This window comes from Electrona antarctica (genome assembly GCF_951216825.1).
Source record: "Electrona antarctica genome assembly, chromosome: 7".
Classification (NCBI taxonomy): domain Eukaryota; kingdom Metazoa; phylum Chordata; class Actinopteri; order Myctophiformes; family Myctophidae; genus Electrona; species Electrona antarctica.
Window position 1 is genome coordinate 38684039 of NC_136812.1, and position 23222 is coordinate 38707260.

Here is a 23222-nt window from a genome sequence, read left to right on the forward strand (position 1 = left end):
AAAAATGCTCAATGCTGACAGCTGGTCAGCAAGTGTAGACAATATTTTAGGCCAATAAATAACTATACCAAATTTCCCACTCCACACCCCCGACTGTCGGACTACTATGATGATTAAGTATAAAATACAGATTAGAAAACTTGCTTCCTAAAAACAGCTGATCTGGGCGGGGCGTTCCGTGCTTAAGCTTCCTGGTAACTAGCAAGGATATGTAAAGAAGGAAAGGTCATACCGGTAAATAATGATGCACTGTCATGAGTGACCTTTCTTCGACGTGCACCGTGCACACTATAGTATATGCCTACATTTATTTTTTAATTGACGTACGGTATCTAAAGAGTCGAGCACAAGTTTCAGACTGGACAGGCTGGGGATGGGCATGGGCAGTAGCCTGGCTAATAAACCAGACTAATATCACACAACACTGTCGCGGTAATCCGCTGGTAGGCAACTTTTTTTTGCCAACGGCTGATTCGGTCTGGTTTATTAACCAGGCTACATGGGCAGCACGAGATCGCGAGTCGCGATTGAACCTCCGGCTCCAGTTTGCCTGAGATTGCTTGACGCTTCCTTCTTCATGCATACTCCTAATGCTCATAACGCTTTGCAAAGTATGTTTGCAGCCCAACGCAGTATGCACACAGTACAGTAGTAGGCAGTTTAGCGGGCAGAACGAAACGAAGAAGACATCTGTTTAGTGTGTATATTTTTGGGGCATAGAAGAGAGTTCTAACAATGGAAAAGCTAAACCATCTTTTTGAAGTGGAGACTTTAAACTGGAAAGCCGTTGTGACGGCGGTAGCGTGTGGGACAGGAGCGCTGCTCATTATGATCAAATATTTCTGCCAAAATCGAGCGACGGATAAAATACAGAAAGAAAGAAACCGGAGGGCTGCAACTGTGCGACAGGCGGAGGAAGCCGTCCGTCAGTACAGAGAAAAGGTGAGGTTAATTGTTTTAGGTTACGTTTGGGATACCGGGATACGAGTTGTTCATTATTTTTGTCAGGTTAATCAGTAGTCCTTAATATATAACCTGGTAACAGGTCAGGTCGCCCCAATTCCATCTCGCCCCAGCTTTTTTCCGCCGACCTCACGCCGACAGCTCGGTGCGGCGGTTCTTGTATTCTTTATTTTGTTTTACTGAGAATAAGGTTAGAAATAAGTTTAGGGTTAGGCATAGTTTTACTGGGGTTAGGTTTAGGAATAGGGTTAGGTTTAGGCATCGTTTTACTGAGGTTGAGGTTAGGAATAAGGTTAGGTTAACCTTAATTGAATACTGTACTGTTTGGCCAAGGAAAATATTTTGTACCAAGAACCCCCTTAAGATTTGTGTAAAAATATGAAACATTAATCGTAGCTTTTAACCGTTTTCAGCCATTTCTTTTATAGCAAATCTACAAGCTCATGATTGTCACATCACTAGGCATTGTGAGCTTGTAGATCAGCTATTTTTAAATCGCTGAAGCATGGTTACATTAGTAAAACTTATTTTGATGCTATATAAACTAATTTTTTTGGGGACCCCCTGAAACCCCCTCAAGGACCCCTGGGGGTCCACCGCACCGTCCCTGGCTGGAACCCACTTTGAGAACCACTGCTCAAACGCTTTTCTTGTCTTCAAGCATCCCAGTACAGACAGCGCTCTCATCCGCTCTCTGTCCCTGTCGGAGTTGACCAAACGCCTGAAGGAAGGATCTCTGAGCCCCGAAGATGTGTTACACTCCTACATGGAGAAGGTAATGATTTTTCCATTTCAAGAACCTTGATCCAGTTTGATATGCATTCGTCCATAAACCCCCAATATGATTTTCATCTCTGTCACCCCAATGTACACTTTTATGTCATCTGTGTTAATGGTTTAACACAGAGAACTTTGACCTCAAGTGTTTACTGTCTGCTGCGACTCAAGTCAATGCAAGCAGACAAGACGTCATCAATCTGGCCCCAATGTCTGTGTATTATAGTCATAGAGCTATAGATTATAGTACAGTAGTAGCAGTCTGTGGTGCAACCACTCCCTTACGGAGCTATGTGTGTGGCTGGCTAGCCTGGGTGGGTCTGAGCACGAAAATAGCATGTTTGTTTTTCACCACCTAACAAGCAACCTAACACACACACAAACACATATTAACTGTATATATGATGATTTCGGGTGTGCCAGTACAGTACAGTGACAGTACAGTACAGTAGAGGGACCCCCACACGGTAACTCTGTCATTGCTCAACCGTTTCGGAACCGGGCCGGCACCCTAGCTGTGGTCCTGTGGGTCGCGAACTTCCGGGGACCCCCACACAGAGTTGCACCACTTACTTCACACAGGTGTGACTTTTTTCTAGATAGACTGCTGCTGTGCTTGTTCAAATAAACCAAGTTCATAAGAAACTCAAGAGAGTGCGGATATTCCTTTCTCTGTATATCTTCAAGAATCTGCAAAAGACTCCACCTGAGTTGAGCGCGCCTTCTCCTAGTGGTTGTCTTGACTGAGTGTATTATTCACTACCATACAGTATGATAATGAGTAATCCATAAATGTTTTTCTTGGTGTGAAAAGCCTGTGTGAACTAACTGCCCTGTGCCCTCAGACGTTGGAGGTAAACAACAGGCTGAACTGCTGTACTGGGGTTTTGCTGGAGAGCTTTGACCAGCTGAAAGCTCTGAGCACCTGTAAAGAAGGCCTACTCTATGGAGTCCCTGTCAGCATCAAGGAAAACATTGGCTACAAGGTGATTTGAGCAAAAGAGTGGAGCTGAAACTGCAAATTAAATAATTCCTCTTTGAGAGAATGAAGAAATGCAAGGATATGTCTTTAGTAGATTTATTTGATACAACAGATGATAATAATAATAATGAAACGAGAGTAATGGATTGAAATTAGAATAGACAAAGTAGGAAAAGAAAAGACACAGCGTCTGGTTGCATCGGAAAGGCAACACGAGTCTGACACCAAACTCATTGTTGGTAAAACATACATTTATACAGAGGTCCAGGGGGTGATACAGATGTAATCAGACCACCCTGATGCAGTATTTTGACTAAACACTTGTGCAGATGACTCCTTATCTTCCTTGTTTACGTTTCCTGCTAAGGCACCCCGTACAGTATACAGTATACAGTATACATCATACAGTATATAAGAGGAATAATGACTGAATAATAAGTTAATAATATTAAATCAATAATTAAGCAAGAATGTAAATTGAATTTCCAATTCCAGAACCTACTGCAGATTTATCAATCACAATTTTGATTTATCGTTGTCAATTACAAATGTGGGATCAATGAGGCATGGCAGCTTTTCGCAATAGAAACACTTTTATTTGCAGAGATCAACTAACAAACCTCCAAACCAGCTAAGGTTAATGCCAGAAGGAGTGGGCTATGGCTCATGGTGTTTCCCAAAAGCACAACACACATATATAACGTTGCTCACAATTAACACATAAATACCCCTAATGAAAATGACAAATAATAATAACACAGTAACACAATTAATAGAACAAAAATACACACACACACACGCATGCTGGGAAGACCATCCTCAGCTAATGACTCACCCCAGGATGCTTGAACCAATGGTTCCCGAGCCATGTTACTCAGAGACTTGACCCAAAGGTCAGAAGCCTGTCTCCTATTTCTGTAGCATGAGGCAACATGATGTACAAGTACACCCACTGGACATGGCGTTAGTATGTCACAGGGACCCAATCCAGACCTTGATGCTGCGTACCAAGCAGGGAGGCATTGGGTAGCCTACCATTTCTATAGTATTTGGTATGACTCGGCCAGAGATTGAGCCCAGACACTCAAACCATAAGGCCACGATACCACCACTACAGGCAGTCACTAATTGCTTTGATACTCTGTCTCTGACAGAGAAAAGTATAAAAATAATTAGTGAGATGTGTAATAATTAAACATGGCTATCTGTTTTGCATTGTTGTAATGCAGCCTCATTCTGTTCTTTACTCACTGTTGAAATGAAGCTCTGGCCCCTATCTGACCCACCCAGGTGACTTATTAACACCTTGGAGGCGCAAGACGGAGATCACCGTCAAGTTCAAGTTCACGGTCAGTTGCCCGAGACGGAGATTGATTAATCTCCGTCAATTTGGGCTATGAAAACTGATCGCATCGCTCTACAGCCTAGGAGCGCTTGTTGCCCAATCCTCGGTGTTGCACAACAGTGACACGTCATCGAAAATGTTCCCTGCCTGTTTAGCTGACGACAACGAAAATCTTAAAACATTCATAACTCGCGATCTAAATCATCCCGTCTAATTATGAAAAAAGATCCTGTGTTTGACGGCCCTCCGCTGTCCAGTCGCTAGTCGCGATAGATTTATTCTTACCTCCCGTTGTTGTCGATCGACTCTAGAGTGGTGTGGCTATTGTTAGCTGCTACACAGACATTCACAACAACTTCCGGTCCGCCGGTAAAAGTGGTCCGGGCGCTATAAACGATGGGCACATTTTATTAATGGATTAAATAGGCCCGAGCCCTCAAGGTGTTAATACTTAAGATCCCTTGTGCTCAGAAAGAACTAGGTAAAATCAGCATTCTCGGTCCCTCAATTTGACCACTGAAGGCTAATAAAGGTTGTGAATGATAAACCAGCTCAGTGGCCTTGTGGTTAGTGTCCGCCCTGAGACTGGGAGGTTGGGGTTTGATCCCTGGCTGGGTCATACCAAAGACTGCTTGGCACTCAGCAGGGTTGGATTGGGGTAAATCCCTGCGACATACTAGGGTCATGTCCAGGGGGTGTACTTGTACATCATGTCCAGGGGGGGCCCGGTTTGTACTTGTACATCAAGCTGCCTCACACTACAGAAACAGGAAATACAGTAGGCTCCAACGCTTACTTTTTTCTATGTTAATCTACAGTCTACACAGTAAAATCCCCACTGTTCATTTATTCATTTGTACACTCCCAAGACTTGAATGAACACTCAGCATTTTACAGTATTTGTTTCCTCCACAGCTTTGTATGTATATTTTTCATCCAATTTGATGTTCCGTTCTTGTTTACATGTTTATTTTGTTCCTAGGGCCATGACTCTTCATGTGGTGTGATCTGTAAATTGGGCCAGCCTGCAACAGAGGACAGTGTGATTGTTAAAGTGTTGAAAAAACAAGGAGCTATTCCCTTTGTGAAGACCAATATACCTCAAGGCCTTTTAAAGTAATTCACTAATTTATCAGATATTAACACAGTTAAGTCTATACTTATATTTATTTAATTTTTCAGGATTATGAGATCATTTTGTGCCATCACTTGAGTAATGACCCATATCATTTAGTTTTAAAAAACATGTGTGTCCCTCTCCTCGCCCCATTTCAAGTTATGACTGCAGCAACCCCATCTATGGACAGACTCTCAACCCTCACAACCTTCAGAAGACCAGCGGAGGATCGTCTGGTGGGGAGGGGGCTCTCATCGGGGCTGGAGGTTCTGTGCTAGGTATAGGCACTGACATAGGGGGCAGTATTCGCATTCCCTCTGCCTTCTGTGGGATCTGTGGATTCAAGGCAACATCTAGGAGGCTGAGGTAGGCATCATGGTCGTAAAGGTGGCGGTATGCTTTATAGTCTCAAATATAACTAGATGGCACACAATAATGTCACAAGACATTTACTTGACTTTACAATGATTTCATGTGTCATTGACACCAGTGGATTTAAAGCACAATAAAAGTTTTGTAAAGGTTTGGGTTGTGTACTTTGCCATCATGTAACTCCAAATATTGGCAAGATATCTTCAATCATTTCTCTATAAACTAAATGTGGATAATCCAATAATATATTATTCCCATTGATTTATATTGTATGGTGAAACAGGCATCAAAGTCACACTTTTAGCACACAAATGGCCATCAAAGTGGATTCTGTCGATAAAGAAAATCACAACAAATTTTTTGGAAATTACTGGAAGGTATAATTTTACGAAATTATGATCTGAAATTATTCTGATGGTACCTTTACTAATCATTTTAAACAGATAAAGTAAATTAAAAAATGAATTACTAAATTACAGATTCATTTTAAACTTTAGTTGTGCTTTAAAGCCAGGGATTGTGATTGTGTTTCATTTGTCTCTGTCAGTCCACTAGGCATGAACAGCTGCTGCCCTGGACAAAAGTCAGGTATGGGGGAAATGCCTTTTCCTAATCAGTGCTTATACAGTCAGTGCATATTCACGACCATTAAACAATTCTCTCTTTGATTTTTCAGTGCTTTCATCTGCTGGGCCCATGGCCAGAGACGTGGACAGCTTGGCTCTGTGTATGCAGGCACTGCTGTCTGATCACATGTTTACCCTGGACCCAACTGTCCCGCCAATTCCTTTTAACTTGCAGGTTTGTAGACTGTCCTATGGCTTTTACAGAGGGCTTTTAAAGCAGCATGGGACATACAGGTCATTGTCTGTTACGATTAATGGTTAACTTTGTTCCTCCGCATAGTAAAATCTTTTGTTTTATTATGAAAGAAGAGTGTATGAATGCAACCGAATGGATCTGTACAGTTAAATTAACCCTGATGCTGCGTTCATACTAGTGGAGACACAGCAACAGTTATGGAAGCCAGATAATTTATGCTACAAACTGATACCCAACACTTGCTGCTGCTATGTTCTTGTTCCAGTTCCACTCCCCTTCTCTCTCCTGATCCGTTCCATAAAATGAAGAAAAACATGAACTCGTCCCTGTGCTATTTAACCCTAGTATAGTACCCTACCCTCACACTGCAATAGTGACTCTGTAGCAATCAAGCCGGCCACACACTATAGCTATTTTGTACCCATTTGTCGCTAGTGTAAACACAGCATGATTCACCTGTGAATTGTATTTTGTGTTATTTTAGCTTTTACACAATATCCCTCAATACATTTAAAAATAAAGCTTTTTTCCCATATCGGTAGGTGTACCAGAGTTCCAAACCACTGAGAATTGGTTACTATGAGAATGATGGCTACCTGCAGCCATCTCCAAGCATGGCTCGAGCCTTCAGGGAGGTCAAGGCTATGTTGGAGAGAGCAGGACACACTGTAAGACACACACACACACACACACACACATACCTTTAATTAATAACCCATAAACCACCCATTAATCAATAATGTGTAATCTACTATACCATGTATTATACAGTCTCTGCTTGTTTGAGACAGTTTGCTTCAGGGCTGAATTGCCCTTGAGCAAGGCACTGAACCCCCAACTCATGCACAGTAGCACTGACATTAGCCTGATAGTGCTAATTAGTCACCTCACCTGCTTTTCATGATGTCTTTTTCATTCTCTTTTGTATTTATTTAGTTGGTGCCCTATTCTCCACCAAAGATCAGATATGCCATGCATGAACTAGTTGTGAAAGGTCTCCTAGGAGATGGCGCTACCACTCTGCTTAGCACTCTGTGAGTTTTAACTTAAGTTATTGATTAATCTAACTATTATTGTATCGATTCACAAATGTATTTAAATGATTAATTTATCATTTTAATGAAGAGAGACTTCCTGTTTGCTTGCCATACCCGGGAAATCTTTCCATTATTGAACATCAATACAATCTACAAGTCACTGCCTTACAAGACTGCATTGACCAAAAACAAAACGGAACCAGATTGATCATGAATCTGCTTTTAATCCTGATTTTTCAGGAAAGAAGGGCCAGTGGACCCCTGCCTCACTGCACAGACTTTCCCATACAGTCTACCAATAGCAGTGAAAAAAGTCCTCTCCTTCCTCCTCAAGCCTGTGGTGAGTGCTCCTTTGGTTCTGCAAGCGGTATTGGTACAGTATTCAGAGTCTACTGAGAAACCATTTTGTTCTGCTCAAATCCGATTCAGCCCAGCTCCTTATCCAGACCTCAGTCATATCAAAACTTGACTACTGTAACTGACTCACCCCCAGCATGTGCACTTAAGCCTCTCCAAATTATCCAGAATGCTGCAGCACGCTTGTTCTTCAACCAGCCAAAATGTTCATATGTCTCCCCCCTTCTTCACTCACTCCATTGGCTCCTTACTGCCTGGACAGAGTACAAAACACTGATGTTGGCCTACTAAAGGTATGGCACCCCCATGTCTTCAAAGCCTGATCCAACTGTACAACCTCTCCCGCTCACTCAGAACCTTCCCTTTCTCTTTTCTGGCCCCCAAACTGGAATAGGCGCTCCATTGCAGTTAGAACTGCAGACTCACTCCCAATTTTCAGCCGCACTCTGAAGACTCCACCTTAGCCCACCTTAGCTTGACCTTGCCTTGATGACCATGCAGTCTTATGCAAAGGTTAAAATTTAATTTAGATAGCATATTATTTAGACATCCTATAGTTTAAATTATGCAGATTATGTATTTCTTTATGTACCAGTAGGCAATCCAGGAGAGATAATAATTAAAATGTTAAAAAATATATTTTCCACTTGAATTAAGGTAACTTGATTGATTGACCTCAATAGGGCCCATCAGCTCCCTTCATGACTTCTATAGTAGGCAAACCCCCAATGCAATGCATTATTTTCAAGACTGTTCAACATAAACACATAAACGTCAGTAGTATTATGAAGTTATATAAAATATGTGCGAGGCAAAGAACCCAAAAACCTACGACTTCTCTACATAAATGGAGGAAGGCTTTCACCCCCACTATTTCCGATTGCAACTTAGTGTGTTTGTCTTATATGTAATGCCAGCGCCACTATTACTAACCCCCCTCAAGTACATTTTATCAATATTTTTGGGGGTGGGTTGATCTCGTTGAGCTGGTCATTTTAAAAGTAGTTCTCAAGTCAAAAGATTTTGGTCGCGCCTTGGTTTAGACGCTAGGTGTGGCGTTAGGTTCTTGGTTTACCTTGATTTACCTTTGCCTCTAGATTATCGAGGCACTAGACAGTGAGACAGTGGTCTCTATGCATTTGATGTAATCTTTATCTTGCCTTTTTTTCTGCCAAATGCCTAAATTGTAAGTTGTACTTCAGTGACTCGTGTGCCGTATGTGTAATCTTAGCTACTTTCCATTCTATTGGTTATTCTGTTGTATCTTTCACTGCTGGTGCCCTAATCCTATTATGTTCATACTTCATAACAAGAATTGCAGTGATCTTACTAACAAGAGGTGTGGTATACATATTGTGCAGTATATAACCCTACACAGATTTTATGGTTTTTCTGAATGGTTGGTTAAAGTACAATGTTCTTCCGTGTATAATGACTGTTGTCTCTCTCCTAGTATCCTCGTATGGCTGAGTCCTTAAGTGCCATCTGTGGAATCAGGTGAGGAAAATCTAGAAATGTTTTGTACAACTGGCTCATCATCATCTTTGTGTGTAATATCTAATGACTTTTAGCTGGGAAAGATTGAACCTTTTCCTGTTCTGTTTACAGCTCTGTTCAAGATCTGTGGAAACAACATGCTGATGTTGAGGTACAGAATAACCTTTTGGCCATGGGGACGTTTTTTTTGCATGTGCGTTTAACCACTTGAACCCCAGCATCCATATTCTGGTGATCTTGTACAGAGCCAACTCGGGTCCAGTTTACTAAGTTTTTTTTTTTCATTTCATATTTATTTATTTCATTTCAGTTATGGTTTTACATGATTATATTCATTTTTACTTTGTACTTATTTTTTACATATTCCATACCAGAAAAGAAAAGGAGCAGGAAGAAGATAAATCTTATTTAGACCTGCCCCTATCATTAAAAAAGACATCTAATTGATGCTGCTAGCCTGCTACCAACCATACATGATTCCATCCATGATTACATCAATTAAAAAAGAAAGAAAAAACAACAAAGACAAAGAACATAGAGCTCAACAAGAGAACAAACAAAAACAACGCTGAGGAAACAAAAGAACACTTATATCTAACCTTCTAATTCATATTTTATCATTTTTTTCTTTTTTAAACACTTTCTTAAACTCTTCAACTCCTGGTTTTGTGAATTCCATAACTTTATACCTGTAACAGAAGTTTGTTTTAGTGTAGTCCGAGCTAAGTCAAGAGGATTTAAGTGGCTAAGCAGTTATACTGAGATGTATCCCTCTATGTCATCATGAACAGGACTACATCCATGAGACCATTGCTGAGTGGCGGCGCTGTGAGATGGACGTGTTGCTGTGTCCCATGCTTGGCCCGGCCTTTAACTTCTTCTACTGTGGCAAGCTTACCAGTACGCTCCACAATTCTACTTCCAAATAGGGCTGTAACTATTGATTATCTTCTTGGCGATTAATCTATTGATTACTTTTTCAAATAATCGAAAAGCATGTTTCTTTTGGATAATGTTTGAAAACAATCGTATAAACCAATAGATGCATGCATTGATTAGTCTGATGTAACCACTTAAGCCTTATTTTGTCCGACAACGGTATGCCATTTTGGAATATTGTTTTTTTTTGTTAAAGCTATTATTCTTATCTGGCCTGTACCACCAGGTGCACTCTCATATACCATTCTCTACAATCTCCTCAACTTTCCTGCCGGTGTTGTACCTGTCACAACGGTGACGGCAGACGACGAAGAGGAGCTCAAACACTACACAGGACATTTCCAGGACATCTGGGACAAGTTGTTTAGAAAGGTACAAAAAACAACAGATTTATGGGCATCCGTGTAACGCAGGGGTAAAGGTCCTGCCCACCACCACCATCCGTGTGGTGCAGGGGTAAAGGTCCTGCCCACCACCACCATCCGTGTGGTGCAGGGGTAAAGGTCCTGCCCACCACCACCATCCGTGTGGTGCAGGGGTAAAGGTCCTGCCCACCACCACCATCCGTGTGGTGCAGGGGTAAAGGTCCTGCCCACCACCACCATCCGTGTGGTGCAGGGGTAAAGGTCCTGCCCACCACCACCATCCGTGTGGTGCAGGGGTAAAGGTCCTGCCCACCACCACCATCTGTGTGGTGCAGGGGTAAAGGTCCTGCCCACCACCACCATCTGTGTGGTGCAGGGGTAAAGGTCCTGCCCACCACCACCATCTGTGTGGTGCAGGGGTAAAGGTCCTGCCCAGCACCACCATCCGTGTGGCGCAGGGGTAAAGATCCTGCCCACCACCATCAAGACTAGCGGATTGAATCCTCCATGGTGCATCCGGCTTGGCTGGGTGTTCTGGGGGTTAAGGCCTATTCATAGTCTGGATTTTCATAGTCTGGTGAGGTGACCACCGCTCCGGTGGTGAGGTGACCACCGGAGCTGTAATAACGCGGAGCGGTGGTGAGTAAAAACAGAGAGAAGGGCTGGGGAGAGCGGTTGTTTGCTCTTCACCAGTGACGTCATGTTGTAGTTCGGTGGTCACCTCACCACCGAAAATATTAGACTATGGATAACGCTTTAAGCCTCTTTTGCTGCTTCATAATAGCGACTCTTAAGGCATATTCATAGTCCAGTTTTCGGTGAAGAGGTGAGCACCGAAAACTACAACATGTCACGCCACATGGTCACCGCCTCACACAACACATTTGTTTTTACTAACCACCGTTTCGGTGGTCAGTCACCTCTTCACCGAAAACTGGACTATGAATAGGCCTTTAGAGGTGGGTTGGGGTACCTGCTCAGCATCAGGCAGAGCTGAGAGGGATAAGCCTCACTAGGTGCGTTTCCATAAAGCCTTTTTTTTGCGCATTAAGGTTCTTTCGCAAAATCTCCTGGATGGAAACACCTCAAAATGCGCATAAGTCTGCATTTTTCGCAAAAACACTTTTTCGCTAGAAGGTGGCGGATTTGGGGCTATATCGAAAAAGTGAAATGCGCAAATGGGTTATGGAAACACTTGCGGAAAATATTTCTAATTAGAAAGCATTGAACTCGCATTATATCGCTTTTAACAGTTGGAAAAGAAAAAAACACACGCGATGGTGAGTAGCCTATAGTGGACTTGTGGAGTGATCGAACGGGAGGGTGGGTGGGATGTGGATACATAAATTATTAAATTTACACACTCGAGTCTCGAAGCCTCTGTCTGCAGGCTGAGGCTCTTTTGCTCTCCCCGGTGAGGGCGTTCGCCGTTGATCATGAAGTTAGATCGGTGATATTTCTCCTAAACAGCTCGGAACGAAACGGACGAGAGGAGACTAGTCAAAATGGAAATGTACTGTCAAGTCGCAGGGCAGGGGTCCCGATCGTCCCTGTACTTTGAAAACGAAACTATACCAGCCCCTGTCTAGACAAAAACACACGCCTATTTATTTAACACTTTGATTGCTACAAGATCTCGGCAGGCCTATTTGGATGTTGCTACCGTTTAACATTGCACAAAGGCCTTGTTCGGGGGCCCACAGCAAAATGTTCTCTTATAGCGAGAATCACACGCATACATCAAAAGAAAGCTGAACTTGTCCACTTCAATTTAAAAAATACATTTTGATTTTACCATGTTCCATTCTGGAGATATTGACCTTTTTGCAACACCTGCATTTGCCTGGAAGTGGTTATCTTGAACAGCGAGCAGAGTTATGGATGGTTTAAAGTCAGAGACATTGACAGGCAGATATAAAATTTAACCCAATAAATATCCTATACATCCTATACACCGAATGAAAGCCCTGAATGTGTACTTTTACGAGGAAAACAGTATACATTGATCCCATCTACAGTTAGACAGTAATTGGTTATTGAATGCAGCTTGTGCCCACCAGATAACTTCAGAGAAGACATGGACGTGAACTCCTCAATATTCACAAAATAAGGCCTATAGCGACATATAAATACTATATACCGTATGAAACAGAAGACTCTGCTTTCATTCTACTGTAGTAATAATAAAAATCACACCCATGTGAAGTGAGTGGTGCAACTCTGTCCCATATTCTGTTCTCTGCTTATTCTACAGTTGCACCGCGCAACTGTAGAGAACAGTTGCACCGCTCACTTCACAGGGGTGTGATTTGTATTATTACAGTAGAAGTTTACAGACCAAACTGTAAATAAAAGGTTTACATGACTTTCTGCCTCAGTCCGTATATAGCGAGCTGTAGTGAATAAGTACAGAACAGTTGCAACGCTCACTTCACAGGGGTGTGATTTTTATTATTACAGTAGAAGTTTACAGACCAAACTGTAAATAAAAGGTTTACATGACTTTCTGCCTCAGTCCGTATATAGCGAGCTGTATTGAATAAGCAGAGAACAGAATATGGGACAGAGTTGCACCACTCACTTCACATGGGTGTGATTTTTATTATTACTACAGTAGAAGTTTTTTTCTTATGAAAGCAAAGAGTCTTCTGTTTCATACGGTATATAGTATTTATATGTCGCTATAGGCCTTATTTTGTGAATATTGAGTTCGGGTCCATGTCTTCTCTGCAGTTATATCTGGTGGGCGCAATGTGCATCCACCCAGTAAGCAATTTATGACAAACTGTACATGGGATCAATGTTTACTCTTTTCCTCGTAAAAGTACACATTCAGGGCTTTCATTCGGTGTATAGGATGTATAGCATATTTATTGTGTTTATTGTTATATCTGCCTGTCAATGTCTGACTATAAACCTTCATAACTCTGCTTTCTTTAGATGATGATGATGATTCACTGCTTTCATTGTTTTGATCGCAGTAACATTGGGGGGGGGGGGGGGGGGGTCATGGGCACATTGGGCAGCAAAAGTCTTGATGTACGGCTATAAAAAGTCCCATTCCACCGTTCGGTTCAGAACTATAGTATAACGGTGAGACGCGTTGTCATCATGAGCTGATTTTGTTTTTCAAGCTAGTATAGGGAAACATGCCTGGGCATGCACGGTTTAGGACGCGGAAAAGTTCGTTATACATTACACCCGGGTCGATTACGTCCCCGACGCGTTCATTGCAGTCTTATCACTACAATTATAATGAATAAAAAAGCGTTACAATCACACGTCCGAGCGATCTCCGATTATGACGGCTCTGCATGGCGATACGTGATCCCCCAACGGTAGACTGTCTGTTGTCATGGCGGCCCCTCTCGATACTGTAGTTCGTTTGTTAGTTCGTAGTATTGTAGGCTCGGGGATCGTTTGGTCGCTACAGTATGAAGAAGTAAACATGCATCTGTCCATGTGTGTTGCAGGCGTTGTGCAATGCCGATCTGGTGCAGAATCTGCAGATCATGTGTTAGGCAGCGTAACAGCGTTCCGTTCATCATGTTTTTTTCCGAGACATGAGCCCCCATCTCGCAAGGCCCTCCTCCTGCAGGAGAAACAGGAGGGGAGGGGGGAATCGAGTATTAGTGTTGGGTAAAAGCCAATAGGTGGAGGAAAGCCTGGTGAGGCGAGGTTAGGTGAAATTTGATTCTTTTCACACACCGAATAGATCGGCATGGGCGCATCCATTTTACACTGGCTTATACACGTAAAGCGGCCCGCCCTCCTGTTTTCAGAAGGGGAGGGTTTTTTTTTTTTTTTTTTTTTTTTTTTCTGATCACGTGAGCGGGACTAAGCAGCAATGACAGGGGGATGGTTCTTCATTGTCCGGGTGGGTAAAAAGATGAATGAAAGTATGCTATAAAAAAGTGATTAGAACGTATGGATACGTGGTTCGCACCGGACGTTTGATTAATTGATAACGTATTGATACGCGATTAGCGTCGGCTGTGTTTTAACAGACCCATCTGGACAGGACTTCATGCAGACCAACTTGAATAGCCTAAAAGAACGTCAAATGCACCGTGGTGAAGAACAAATCAGAGGTGTGTGTGTGTGTGTGTGTGTGTGTGTGTGTGTGTGTGTGTGTGTGTGTGTGTGTGTGTGTGTGTGTGTGTGTGTGTGTGTGTGTGTGTGTGTGTGTGTGTGTGTGTGTGTGTGTGTGTGTGTGTGTGTGTGTGTGTGTGTGTGTGTGTGTGTGTGTGTGTGTGTGACATGATCAAATAATCGTGTAAGATTATCCTGTAGTGTGTGATGCAGATGCTATCAGATTTCAGACATCAAACGGTAAAATAAATGTCAGATAATATGCGCCTCTGCGCGTCTCACTTGACTGGCAAATAGCGCCATCTATGCCTACTGCTTATTTAATATCTCCAAAGAAGCGCATTTTGTCAGTGGATGGAAACAAGAAAAATACGCTTTTCTTTTTTCGAATTACTTACTTATTCGCTTCCTATTTTCGAAATGTTTTGATGGAAACCCACCTACTGTCAGGTTAAAAGAAGTGAGTGGTGACATCACATGTATATTGGATGAGATACGACTGTCTGAACTGAAGACTGCAGCTCTCTCCAAGGCCAACTTGTAGTGACAGGGCCTACACAGCAGTGACAGGGCCTACACAGAAACATGGGAATTGGCATAATGTCTACATTGGGAGAAAAAGGAAAATCATTTTTGTTTGTTACTTTGGGAATGATGACCTTAAGCTAGGTTGCGCTATATTAAGGTGAATTTTCCCTTTAATACCAAGACTTTCCTTAAGTATTAACAATTTTCAGATTCAACTATTGAACTGTCACCTTGTAAAAACTGTACTTAAAGGGCCACTTCACCACTTTTGCAACCAGATCTTATTTGAATGATGTTTGGGAGACAAGAAACACTTTCCTGGGGTTTTTTATGTGGGTAATATGTGTTTTTAGATATTTTAGTATTTCAAAGTGTCAGTAGCCTGGAGAGTGATTGCAAGATGATGGGACTGACTGACTCTTGTGTTTGTGTGCAGGCGGTGACTGGAGGTGAGGGGCTGCCTGTAGCCATCCAGTGTATTGCCCTCCCGTGGCAAGATGAACTCTGCCTGCGCTTCATGAAGGAGGTGGAACAGCTGGTCAAACAGAATAGAGAGTGAGCAGTGTGGGTAACGTTACTTTTAAACGTAACATGTTGAAGGTGAAAAAGAACAGTAGTCTGTTTGAGATCATGGAAATCCTTTTATACATGGTTGCATTATTGGTGTTCTAGTAACACATTTTTCGTTTAATATCAGTGGACAGTCTCAAATGGTAGTTGGTAGAGTGTTCCATACCAAACTTCCCTGCACTGACATTGTGCGAAAGTTGTGCGTCGGTAGTGGAACTGCACCTCACAGTCCCCTCTAGAGGTTGATCTCATAAAACCACCATCTAATTTCCATTTAAGTTTTCTTTTGAAATGTCATTATTGAATAATGATCATGAACCTAATAAACTGTGACACTGTCATATGCACATTATACTTGCAAGTCCAGTATGGGAAGAGAGCATCTCCATTGGTGGACATGCTTTTACTGTGCCTTAGGAATTTAAATACATGCGTGGGAGGCAAAATATATTTGTGTGTGTTTTTATTTCATTTATTTTTCCCACCCTTTGTTTTGATTGTCTTAATTGATTTGCAACAGTGTTTCTGCTGTGAATAAAATGTGAGTATTGTAAAAGTGAGTTGTGAGTCCCCTTCTTGTTTTTCATAATAAACTGCTGTTTTGCAGTTTGGCTCAGCACGACCAAAGACGGAGGACGTGCGTTGTTTGTCTTTATAGGCCAGTCCAGTACAACTCTAACCATTTTAAGGCCAGTCTACAGTACACCAATGCAACTCCTTGCAACTGCTGTTGGGGATAATGGTTGCAAGTAGTTGCATGTTGCAAATCATTGGTGTGGACTAGCCTTTAATTTAGTGTACAAATGTATCCTTATAAGTCAATGGAATCAGGTGAGTACTGTATAAACTAGACAGTGTTGTACAATTGCTCACCATTTTGTATATTTTATCTCAAATGGCATTGGGCTACTGAAGAAAAACATAAAGTAGCATTTATCAACCACCTTCCCTGTGGCAGTTCTACTCTCTGGAAATAAAATGCTAGTGACTGTTGGTGTTAACCAGTTATTATGCTTTAGCACATGCACTTTGTAGAATCTAGCATAATCTAGTCTATCTAGTCCAGGTGTGGCCCCTACCTTCACTTGTGGCCCCTACCTTCACTTAATGTGGCCCTCAGGTTAATGTCAGAATACTGATATTATTATATTAGTTTCAGCTGTTACAATTCCACAACATGCAAACATGACCCGCTTTAATTACTTCAGTCTAAATTAGTAGCTCATTGCTCAACACAAGTATAATTAAAGGCATTTGAAATTACATAAAAATGTTAATTTTCAGGATTCCAATTAAAAAATGTAATTAAAATTAAAGAAATAATTCAAGATTCAAGCAAAAATAGCCGATCTACAAGCTCAAAACGCGCCACAGCGCGACGCATTTTGAACTTGTAGATTGGCTATTTTTGCGACGACAGTAATATATGGCCCTAGGGAGTGAGTGTGGAAATATAGTGGCCCTCTCCATCGTCAAAGTTGCCCACCCCTGATCTAGTCCTTCCTGACCTCAATGACTAGATAGATCTCTGTGTCTCGGACACGTAGCAGTTTCTGAGGACATTATTACCAACTGTGTGATCTCCATAAGGGATGCTGATATACAGTGGATTGAACATCATATCACCAGTCAATGCACAGAGGTACTGTAATGTTACAACAGCAACTCACACTGACTCTCTGAGTAGGTGGAGTCTGAATCAGCAGAGTAGATCAGTTCACTTAGTGATGGGTGTGGCCGGCACCCGCTGGCCTAGTGGTCCAGGTGCATGCCACATATAGGCTCTGGCCTGACTGCGTGTTCGAATCCCGTTCATGATAACCTTTGCTGCATGTCTCTCCCCCTCTTTCCCTCCCTCTTTCCTGTCTGTCTTCACTGTCTGTAACTATCAATAAAGGCACAAAAGAAAAAGAGAAAAGTGATGGGTGGGGTCCAATTTGGCACACCTGGGGTGAGGGTGGGGTAGGCAGAAGGCTCACAATGAGCAAACACTTTTGTGGAGAGGCTGCAGCACCACCACTGTCCACCATTATGATGCATTAAGTAAATTTTGTTCTGCTTCAGATTGTATGTTCCTTTACCTGTTTAATTATTGTCTTACTATGGTATGTACTTAGGTTGATTTGTTTTTCTTGTCTATTTGTAGTGTAAAATAATCACTGCCATGTCATTCATCACCATCAACATTGTGTGTGTGTGTGTGTGTGTGTGTGTGTGTGTGTGTGTGTGTGTGTGTGTGTGTGTGTGTGTGTGTGTGTGTGTGTGTGTGTGTGTGTGTGTGTGTGTGTGTGTGTGTCAATATGTTCTGCTGTTCATGTGCAGTAGTACATATACACAAAATGACTAACAACTACTACATGAAATACACACATAAATGACTAGTACTTCAAATATAGGGTTTTGTTCTGGTCTCTGTTGAGCCTTTATAACTCTCCAACTCTTCTTTTCTTTTGTCAGGATCTGAAAGCGGTGAGTCAATCTGTTCTGCTTCTGTTCAGTTTAACACATGACAACTAGTAGGCCTATACTTCAAATACTGTATACACATAAACACGTAAACATTGTTGTGGGTCTCTGTTGAGCCTTTATAACACCAACTCTTCATTATTTTTAGGGATGTGCCGATGAGATATTTTGGCCGATATCGATATCCGATATAATTAATTGCTGTTATGGCCGTTAACCGATATTACTGATGTCAATATGATCTCATTTTGTATTGAAAAATTCTAATAATTTTGTCCATTCAGAAAAATACATGTAACAAGGTGTCTGCACTGCAGGCTTAGGCAAGTCAGGTTTACCTTGAATACTTCTTTATATTTAAGTGAGCTTGTAGATCTGTTCAAGCTGTTACTTTGGGCTTGTTTATCTGTAAAGACAGACCGATGAATTAATCGGTCTGATTGATTAATCGAACCGATGCCGATTAATCTAAAAACAACTCAAATCGGCCGATACCGATGTGTTTGCCGATTTGCATCACTAATTATTTTGTCAGGCTACCACAGCAATTTGGGAGGTGAGTCAATATGTTCTGCTGTCCAGTTTAACGAATGTCTAACTACTAGTAGGGTACTTCAAATATACACATGTAACACATGAACTCCAGCACAACACCAGCACAAATGTAAGGCAACATTTGTGCTGGTCTTTGTTGATCCTTTATCACTCCAACTCTTCATTCTGTTGTCAGGAGTTCCAGTCACTTAATCTTCGTCTTGATGCTGCTAATACTAGCATACTGATCATTAAGGAGGTGAGTCAATATGTACAGTAGTACATATACACAAAATGACTAACAACTACTACATGAAATACACACCTAAATGACTAGTACTTCAAATATAGGGTACACAATTATTTTGTTCTGGTCTCTGTGGATCCTTTATAACTCTCCAACACTCTTTTCTTTTGTCAGGAACTGAGAGAGGTGAGTCAATCTGTTCTGCTTCTGTTCAGTTTAACACATGACAACTAGTAGGCCTATACTTCAAATACTGTATACACATAAACACGTAAACATTGTTGTGGGTCTCTGTTGAGCCTTTATAACACCAACTCTTCATTATTTTTAGGGATGTGCCGATGAGATATTTTGGCCGACTTTTCAACATCTCTTCATATAATTGGTCCTCAATAATGTTCATGATAAAACACCACAATTTTTTTCCTACTCAGTCAGTGTGTCATAGGAGGGCTTTGGGCAGTTCGGACACCCGTCCACCATTGACATCATCATTAGGCAGAATTATTTTTAAACAAGATTTGTTTTAAAATATATTTAGATTTGTATTATCGTGAGAACGATGGCTTCAACTTTTGCATTGCAACTTGTCTGGAAAAGAAAGCCTGCCGTTTCTATTAGCTTGGATTCACCATCAATGATGTCCCTGGTGGACGCGTTTCTGAACTGCCCACAGCCTTCCTATGAGACTTCTTATGAGACTGAGGTTAGGGTTAAGGTTAGTTTTAGATTAAGATTTAGTGAGATTATAGGGGTTTAGGCATAATTTTGACTGAGATTGTGTGTGTGTGTGTGTGTGTGTGTGTGTGTGTGTGTGTGTGTGTGCGTGTGTGCGTGTGTGCGTGTGTGCGTGAATGCGTGCGTGCGTGCGTGCGTGCGTGCGTGCGTGCGTGCGTGAGTGAGTGAGTGCGTGCGTGCGTGCGAAGTGAAGTATATACAGTATATGTGCGAATGAAGTATGTATATGTCTGGTCTCTTTTGATCCTTTATAACTCTCCAACTCTTATTTTCTTTTCTCAGGAAATGAGAGAGGTGAGTCAATCTGTTCTGCTTCTGTTCAGTTTAACAAAATGACAACTAGTAGGCCTATACTTCAAATACTGTATATACACATAAACACATACATGCATACTTCAAGTGTGTGGTGTGTGTGTGTGTGTGTGTGTGTGTGTGTGTGTGTGTGTGTGTGTGTGTGTGTGTGTGTGTGTGTGTGTGTGTGTGTGTGTGTGTGCGTGCGTGCGTGCGTGCGTGCGTGCGTGCGTGCGTGCGTGCGTGCGTGCGTGCGTGCGTGCGTGCGTGCGTGCGTGCGTGCGTGTGGTTGAGTATGTGTGTACGGTATGTTGAGTACCGTATATGAGTATGCATGTACTGTAACAGGAGGGCACAATGCTTGAACAGGAAGCTCTATTTCAAATTAAAAGCATATGGAAATGCCACAGGTCTACTTCTGAACTGAGGTGTTTGTGTTTGTTTTGGGTTATTTTCATTGATTGCTATTTGTACCGGTGCAATAGCTTGATGAGTTGGCATGCTTGGCTCTCAAACCAACCCAATGTGTTCAAATCATAGGTTTAAATCCCATGGGGGATTTTTTTCCCTTATTATTATTTTTTTGGTATGGGCTTTTAGGAGGGGCTTTTGAGGGTTTGTGTAAACACAAACATTGTCCTAACACAAAGATTAAATGCCATTGACAACGAATGGCCAGTTTTGAGTGTTTGTGTAAACACAAACATTGCATAACCGTAACCACAAACATTGCGTAACCGTAAACACAAACATTGCGTAACCGTAAACACAAACATTGAAGACGAAGGTGAGGACGCAGATTGTGATTGGCCAGATTGAAATGATGTATGATGATGTACGATGATAAGAGCGCCCCTCACTTCACACGGGTGTGATTTGTAGATAATAAACTATAATTATAACGATATAATTAAATAATACTACAGAGAAGGATATACCCTATTGGCCTGAATTTAATACTATGTTTGTTTGTTTTTTCCAATGGAAATATCCCCCAAAAAATGGGGTCGTACTGTAATCGGGTACTAGACTGTTTAAGTTTTTTTCCACAAATGAGTCTTGAAAAATGTGTGTCGTCTTATAATCAGAGTCATCTTATATTCGGCCCAATACGGGTAATTGAGACTTGCTAGTCTGTACAATGGCTTGATGAGTAGCCATGCTTTGTGATTAAAGTCTCACTAAGAACAGTAGGGTTTTCTTTTTTTTTTTTTTTTTTAGACCTGGCCGGCTTTTTTCGGTTAAGGTTATAGGCATAAGTTTACTGAGGTTAGGGTTAAAGGAGAATTCCATGCTAGAAGGCTTTCTTACCTTTCTTTGTAGTCGTTATATCCCCACCAAAGAGGTCCAGGTGTTATTTTGTGCAAAAACTCCTTATTGGCTATTTCCCCTACCATAAGCCCTCAATGAATTGCATTGAATTGAATGGGAATTGAATGGGGCTATGGGGTGTTGTGCTAATTCGCTTATTTCCATCAAAATAAGTAGTAAAGTGTGCCGCTTGGGATATTATTTACATTATGAAGAGAGGATATATGCAAAAAGATTATAATTTTGAGTGATGGAAATAAGCGAATTAGCACAACACCCCATAGCCCCATTCAATTCAATGCAATTCATTTAGGGCTTATGGTAGGGGAAATAGCCAATAAGGAGCTTTTGCACAAAATAACACCTGGACCAGCTCTTTGGTGGGGATGTAACAACTACAAAGAAAGGTAAGAAAGCCTTTTAGTATGGAATTCTCCTTTAAGGTAAGTTTTAGATACATTTAGTGAGATTATAGGGGTTTAGACATAATTTTGACTGAGATTGTGTGTGTGTGTGTGTGTGTGTGTGTGTGTGTGTGTGTGTGTGTGTGTGTGTGTGTGTGTGTGTGTGTGTGTGTGTGTGTGTGTGTGTGTGTGTGTGTGTGTGTGTGTGTGTGTGTGTGTGTGTGTGTGTGCGTGCGTGCGTGCGTGCGTGCGTGCGTGCGTGCGTGCGTGCGTGCGTGCGTGCGTGCGTGCGTGCGTGCGTGCGTGCGTGCGTGCGTGCGTGCGTGCGTGCGTGCGTGCGTGCGTGCGTGCGTGCGTGCGTGCGTGCGAAGTGAATTATATACAGTATATGTGCGAATTAAGTATGTATGTATGTCTGGTCTCTGTTGAGCATTTATAACTCTCCAACTCTTCTTTTCTTTTGTCAGGAACTGAGAAAGGTGAGTCAATCTGTTCTGCTTCTGTTCAGAGTGTGTGTGTGTGTGTGTGAGTGTGTGAGTGTGTGAGTGTGTGAGTGCGTGCGTGCGTGCGTGCGTGCGTGCGTGCGTGCGTGCGTGCGTGCGTGCGTGCGTGCGTGCGTGCGTGCGTGCGTGCGTGCGTGCGTGCGTGCGTGCGTGCGACGAAGGTGAGGACGCAGATTGTGATTGGCCAGATTGAAATGATGTATGATGATGAAACGATGATAAGAGCGCCCCTCACTTCACACGGGTGTGATTTGTAGATAATAAACTATAATTATAATGATATAATTAAATAATACTACAGAGAATGATATACCCTATTTGGCCTGAATTTAATAATATGTTTGTTTGTTTTTTCCCCAAAAACATTAGGTCGTACTGTAATCGGGTACTAGACTGTTTGACAGTCAATGTTTTTTTCCACAAATGAGTCTTGAAAAATGTGGGTCGTCTTATAATCAGAGTCATCTTATATTCGGCACGATACAGGAAATTGAGCGTGAGAGGACTTGCTAGCCTGTACAATGGCTTGATGAGTAGCCATGCTTTGTGATTAAAGTCTCACTAAGAACAGTAGGGTTTTCTTTTCTTTTCTTTTTTTAGTTATGGTATGCTGGCTATTTTCGGTTAAAGGACCACTTCACCACTTTTCAACATCTCTTCATATAATTGGTCCTCACTAATGTTCATGATAAAACACCACAATTTTTTCCTATACTCATGATAAAACACCACAACTGTTTCTCATAGGAGGGCTTTTGGCAGTTCGGACACCCGTCCACCAGTGACGTGTGTGTGTGTGTGTGTGTGTGTGTGTGTGTGTGTGTGTGTGTGTGTGTGTGTGTGTGTGTGTGTGTGTGTGTGTGTGTGTGTGTGTGTGTGTGTGTGTGTGTGTGTGTGTGTGTGTGTGTGTGTGTGTGTGTGTGTGTGTGTGTGTGTGTGTGTGTGTGTGTGTGTGTGTGTGTGTG

At 42.0% G+C, this 23222-nt stretch overlaps 1 protein-coding gene across 1 annotated transcript; it reads left to right on the forward strand.

The window, feature by feature from the left end:
• Nucleotides 1-288: 288 nt before the first annotated feature.
• On the forward strand, nucleotides 289-16323 carry LOC306925984 (vitamin D3 hydroxylase-associated protein-like). Its single transcript, XM_079505172.1, has 16 exons — nucleotides 289-386; nucleotides 508-942; nucleotides 1625-1738; nucleotides 2586-2726; nucleotides 5050-5183; nucleotides 5344-5550; nucleotides 6104-6144; nucleotides 6233-6357; nucleotides 6921-7046; nucleotides 7315-7412; nucleotides 7656-7755; nucleotides 9226-9269; nucleotides 9381-9420; nucleotides 10061-10169; nucleotides 10435-10580; nucleotides 15630-16323. The coding sequence occupies exons 2-16, from the start codon at nucleotides 736-738 to the stop codon at nucleotides 15750-15752; spliced, it is 1755 nt and encodes a 584-aa protein (XP_079361298.1). The 5' UTR covers nucleotides 289-386; nucleotides 508-735; the 3' UTR covers nucleotides 15753-16323.
• Nucleotides 16324-23222: the final 6899 nt, after the last annotated feature.

Excerpts from the sequence above, each read along its gene's own strand:
- LOC306925984 (XM_079505172.1), top strand. The coding sequence starts at position 736 with ATGGAAAAGCTAAACCATCTTTTTGAAGTGGAGACTTTAAACTGGAAA. Across the intron at positions 1,739-2,585 it reads TACACTCCTACATGGAGAAG|ACGTTGGAGGTAAACAACAG; the intron begins GTAATGATTTTT and ends CTGTGCCCTCAG. Across the intron at positions 2,727-5,049 it reads AGGAAAACATTGGCTACAAG|GGCCATGACTCTTCATGTGG; the intron begins GTGATTTGAGCA and ends TTTTGTTCCTAG.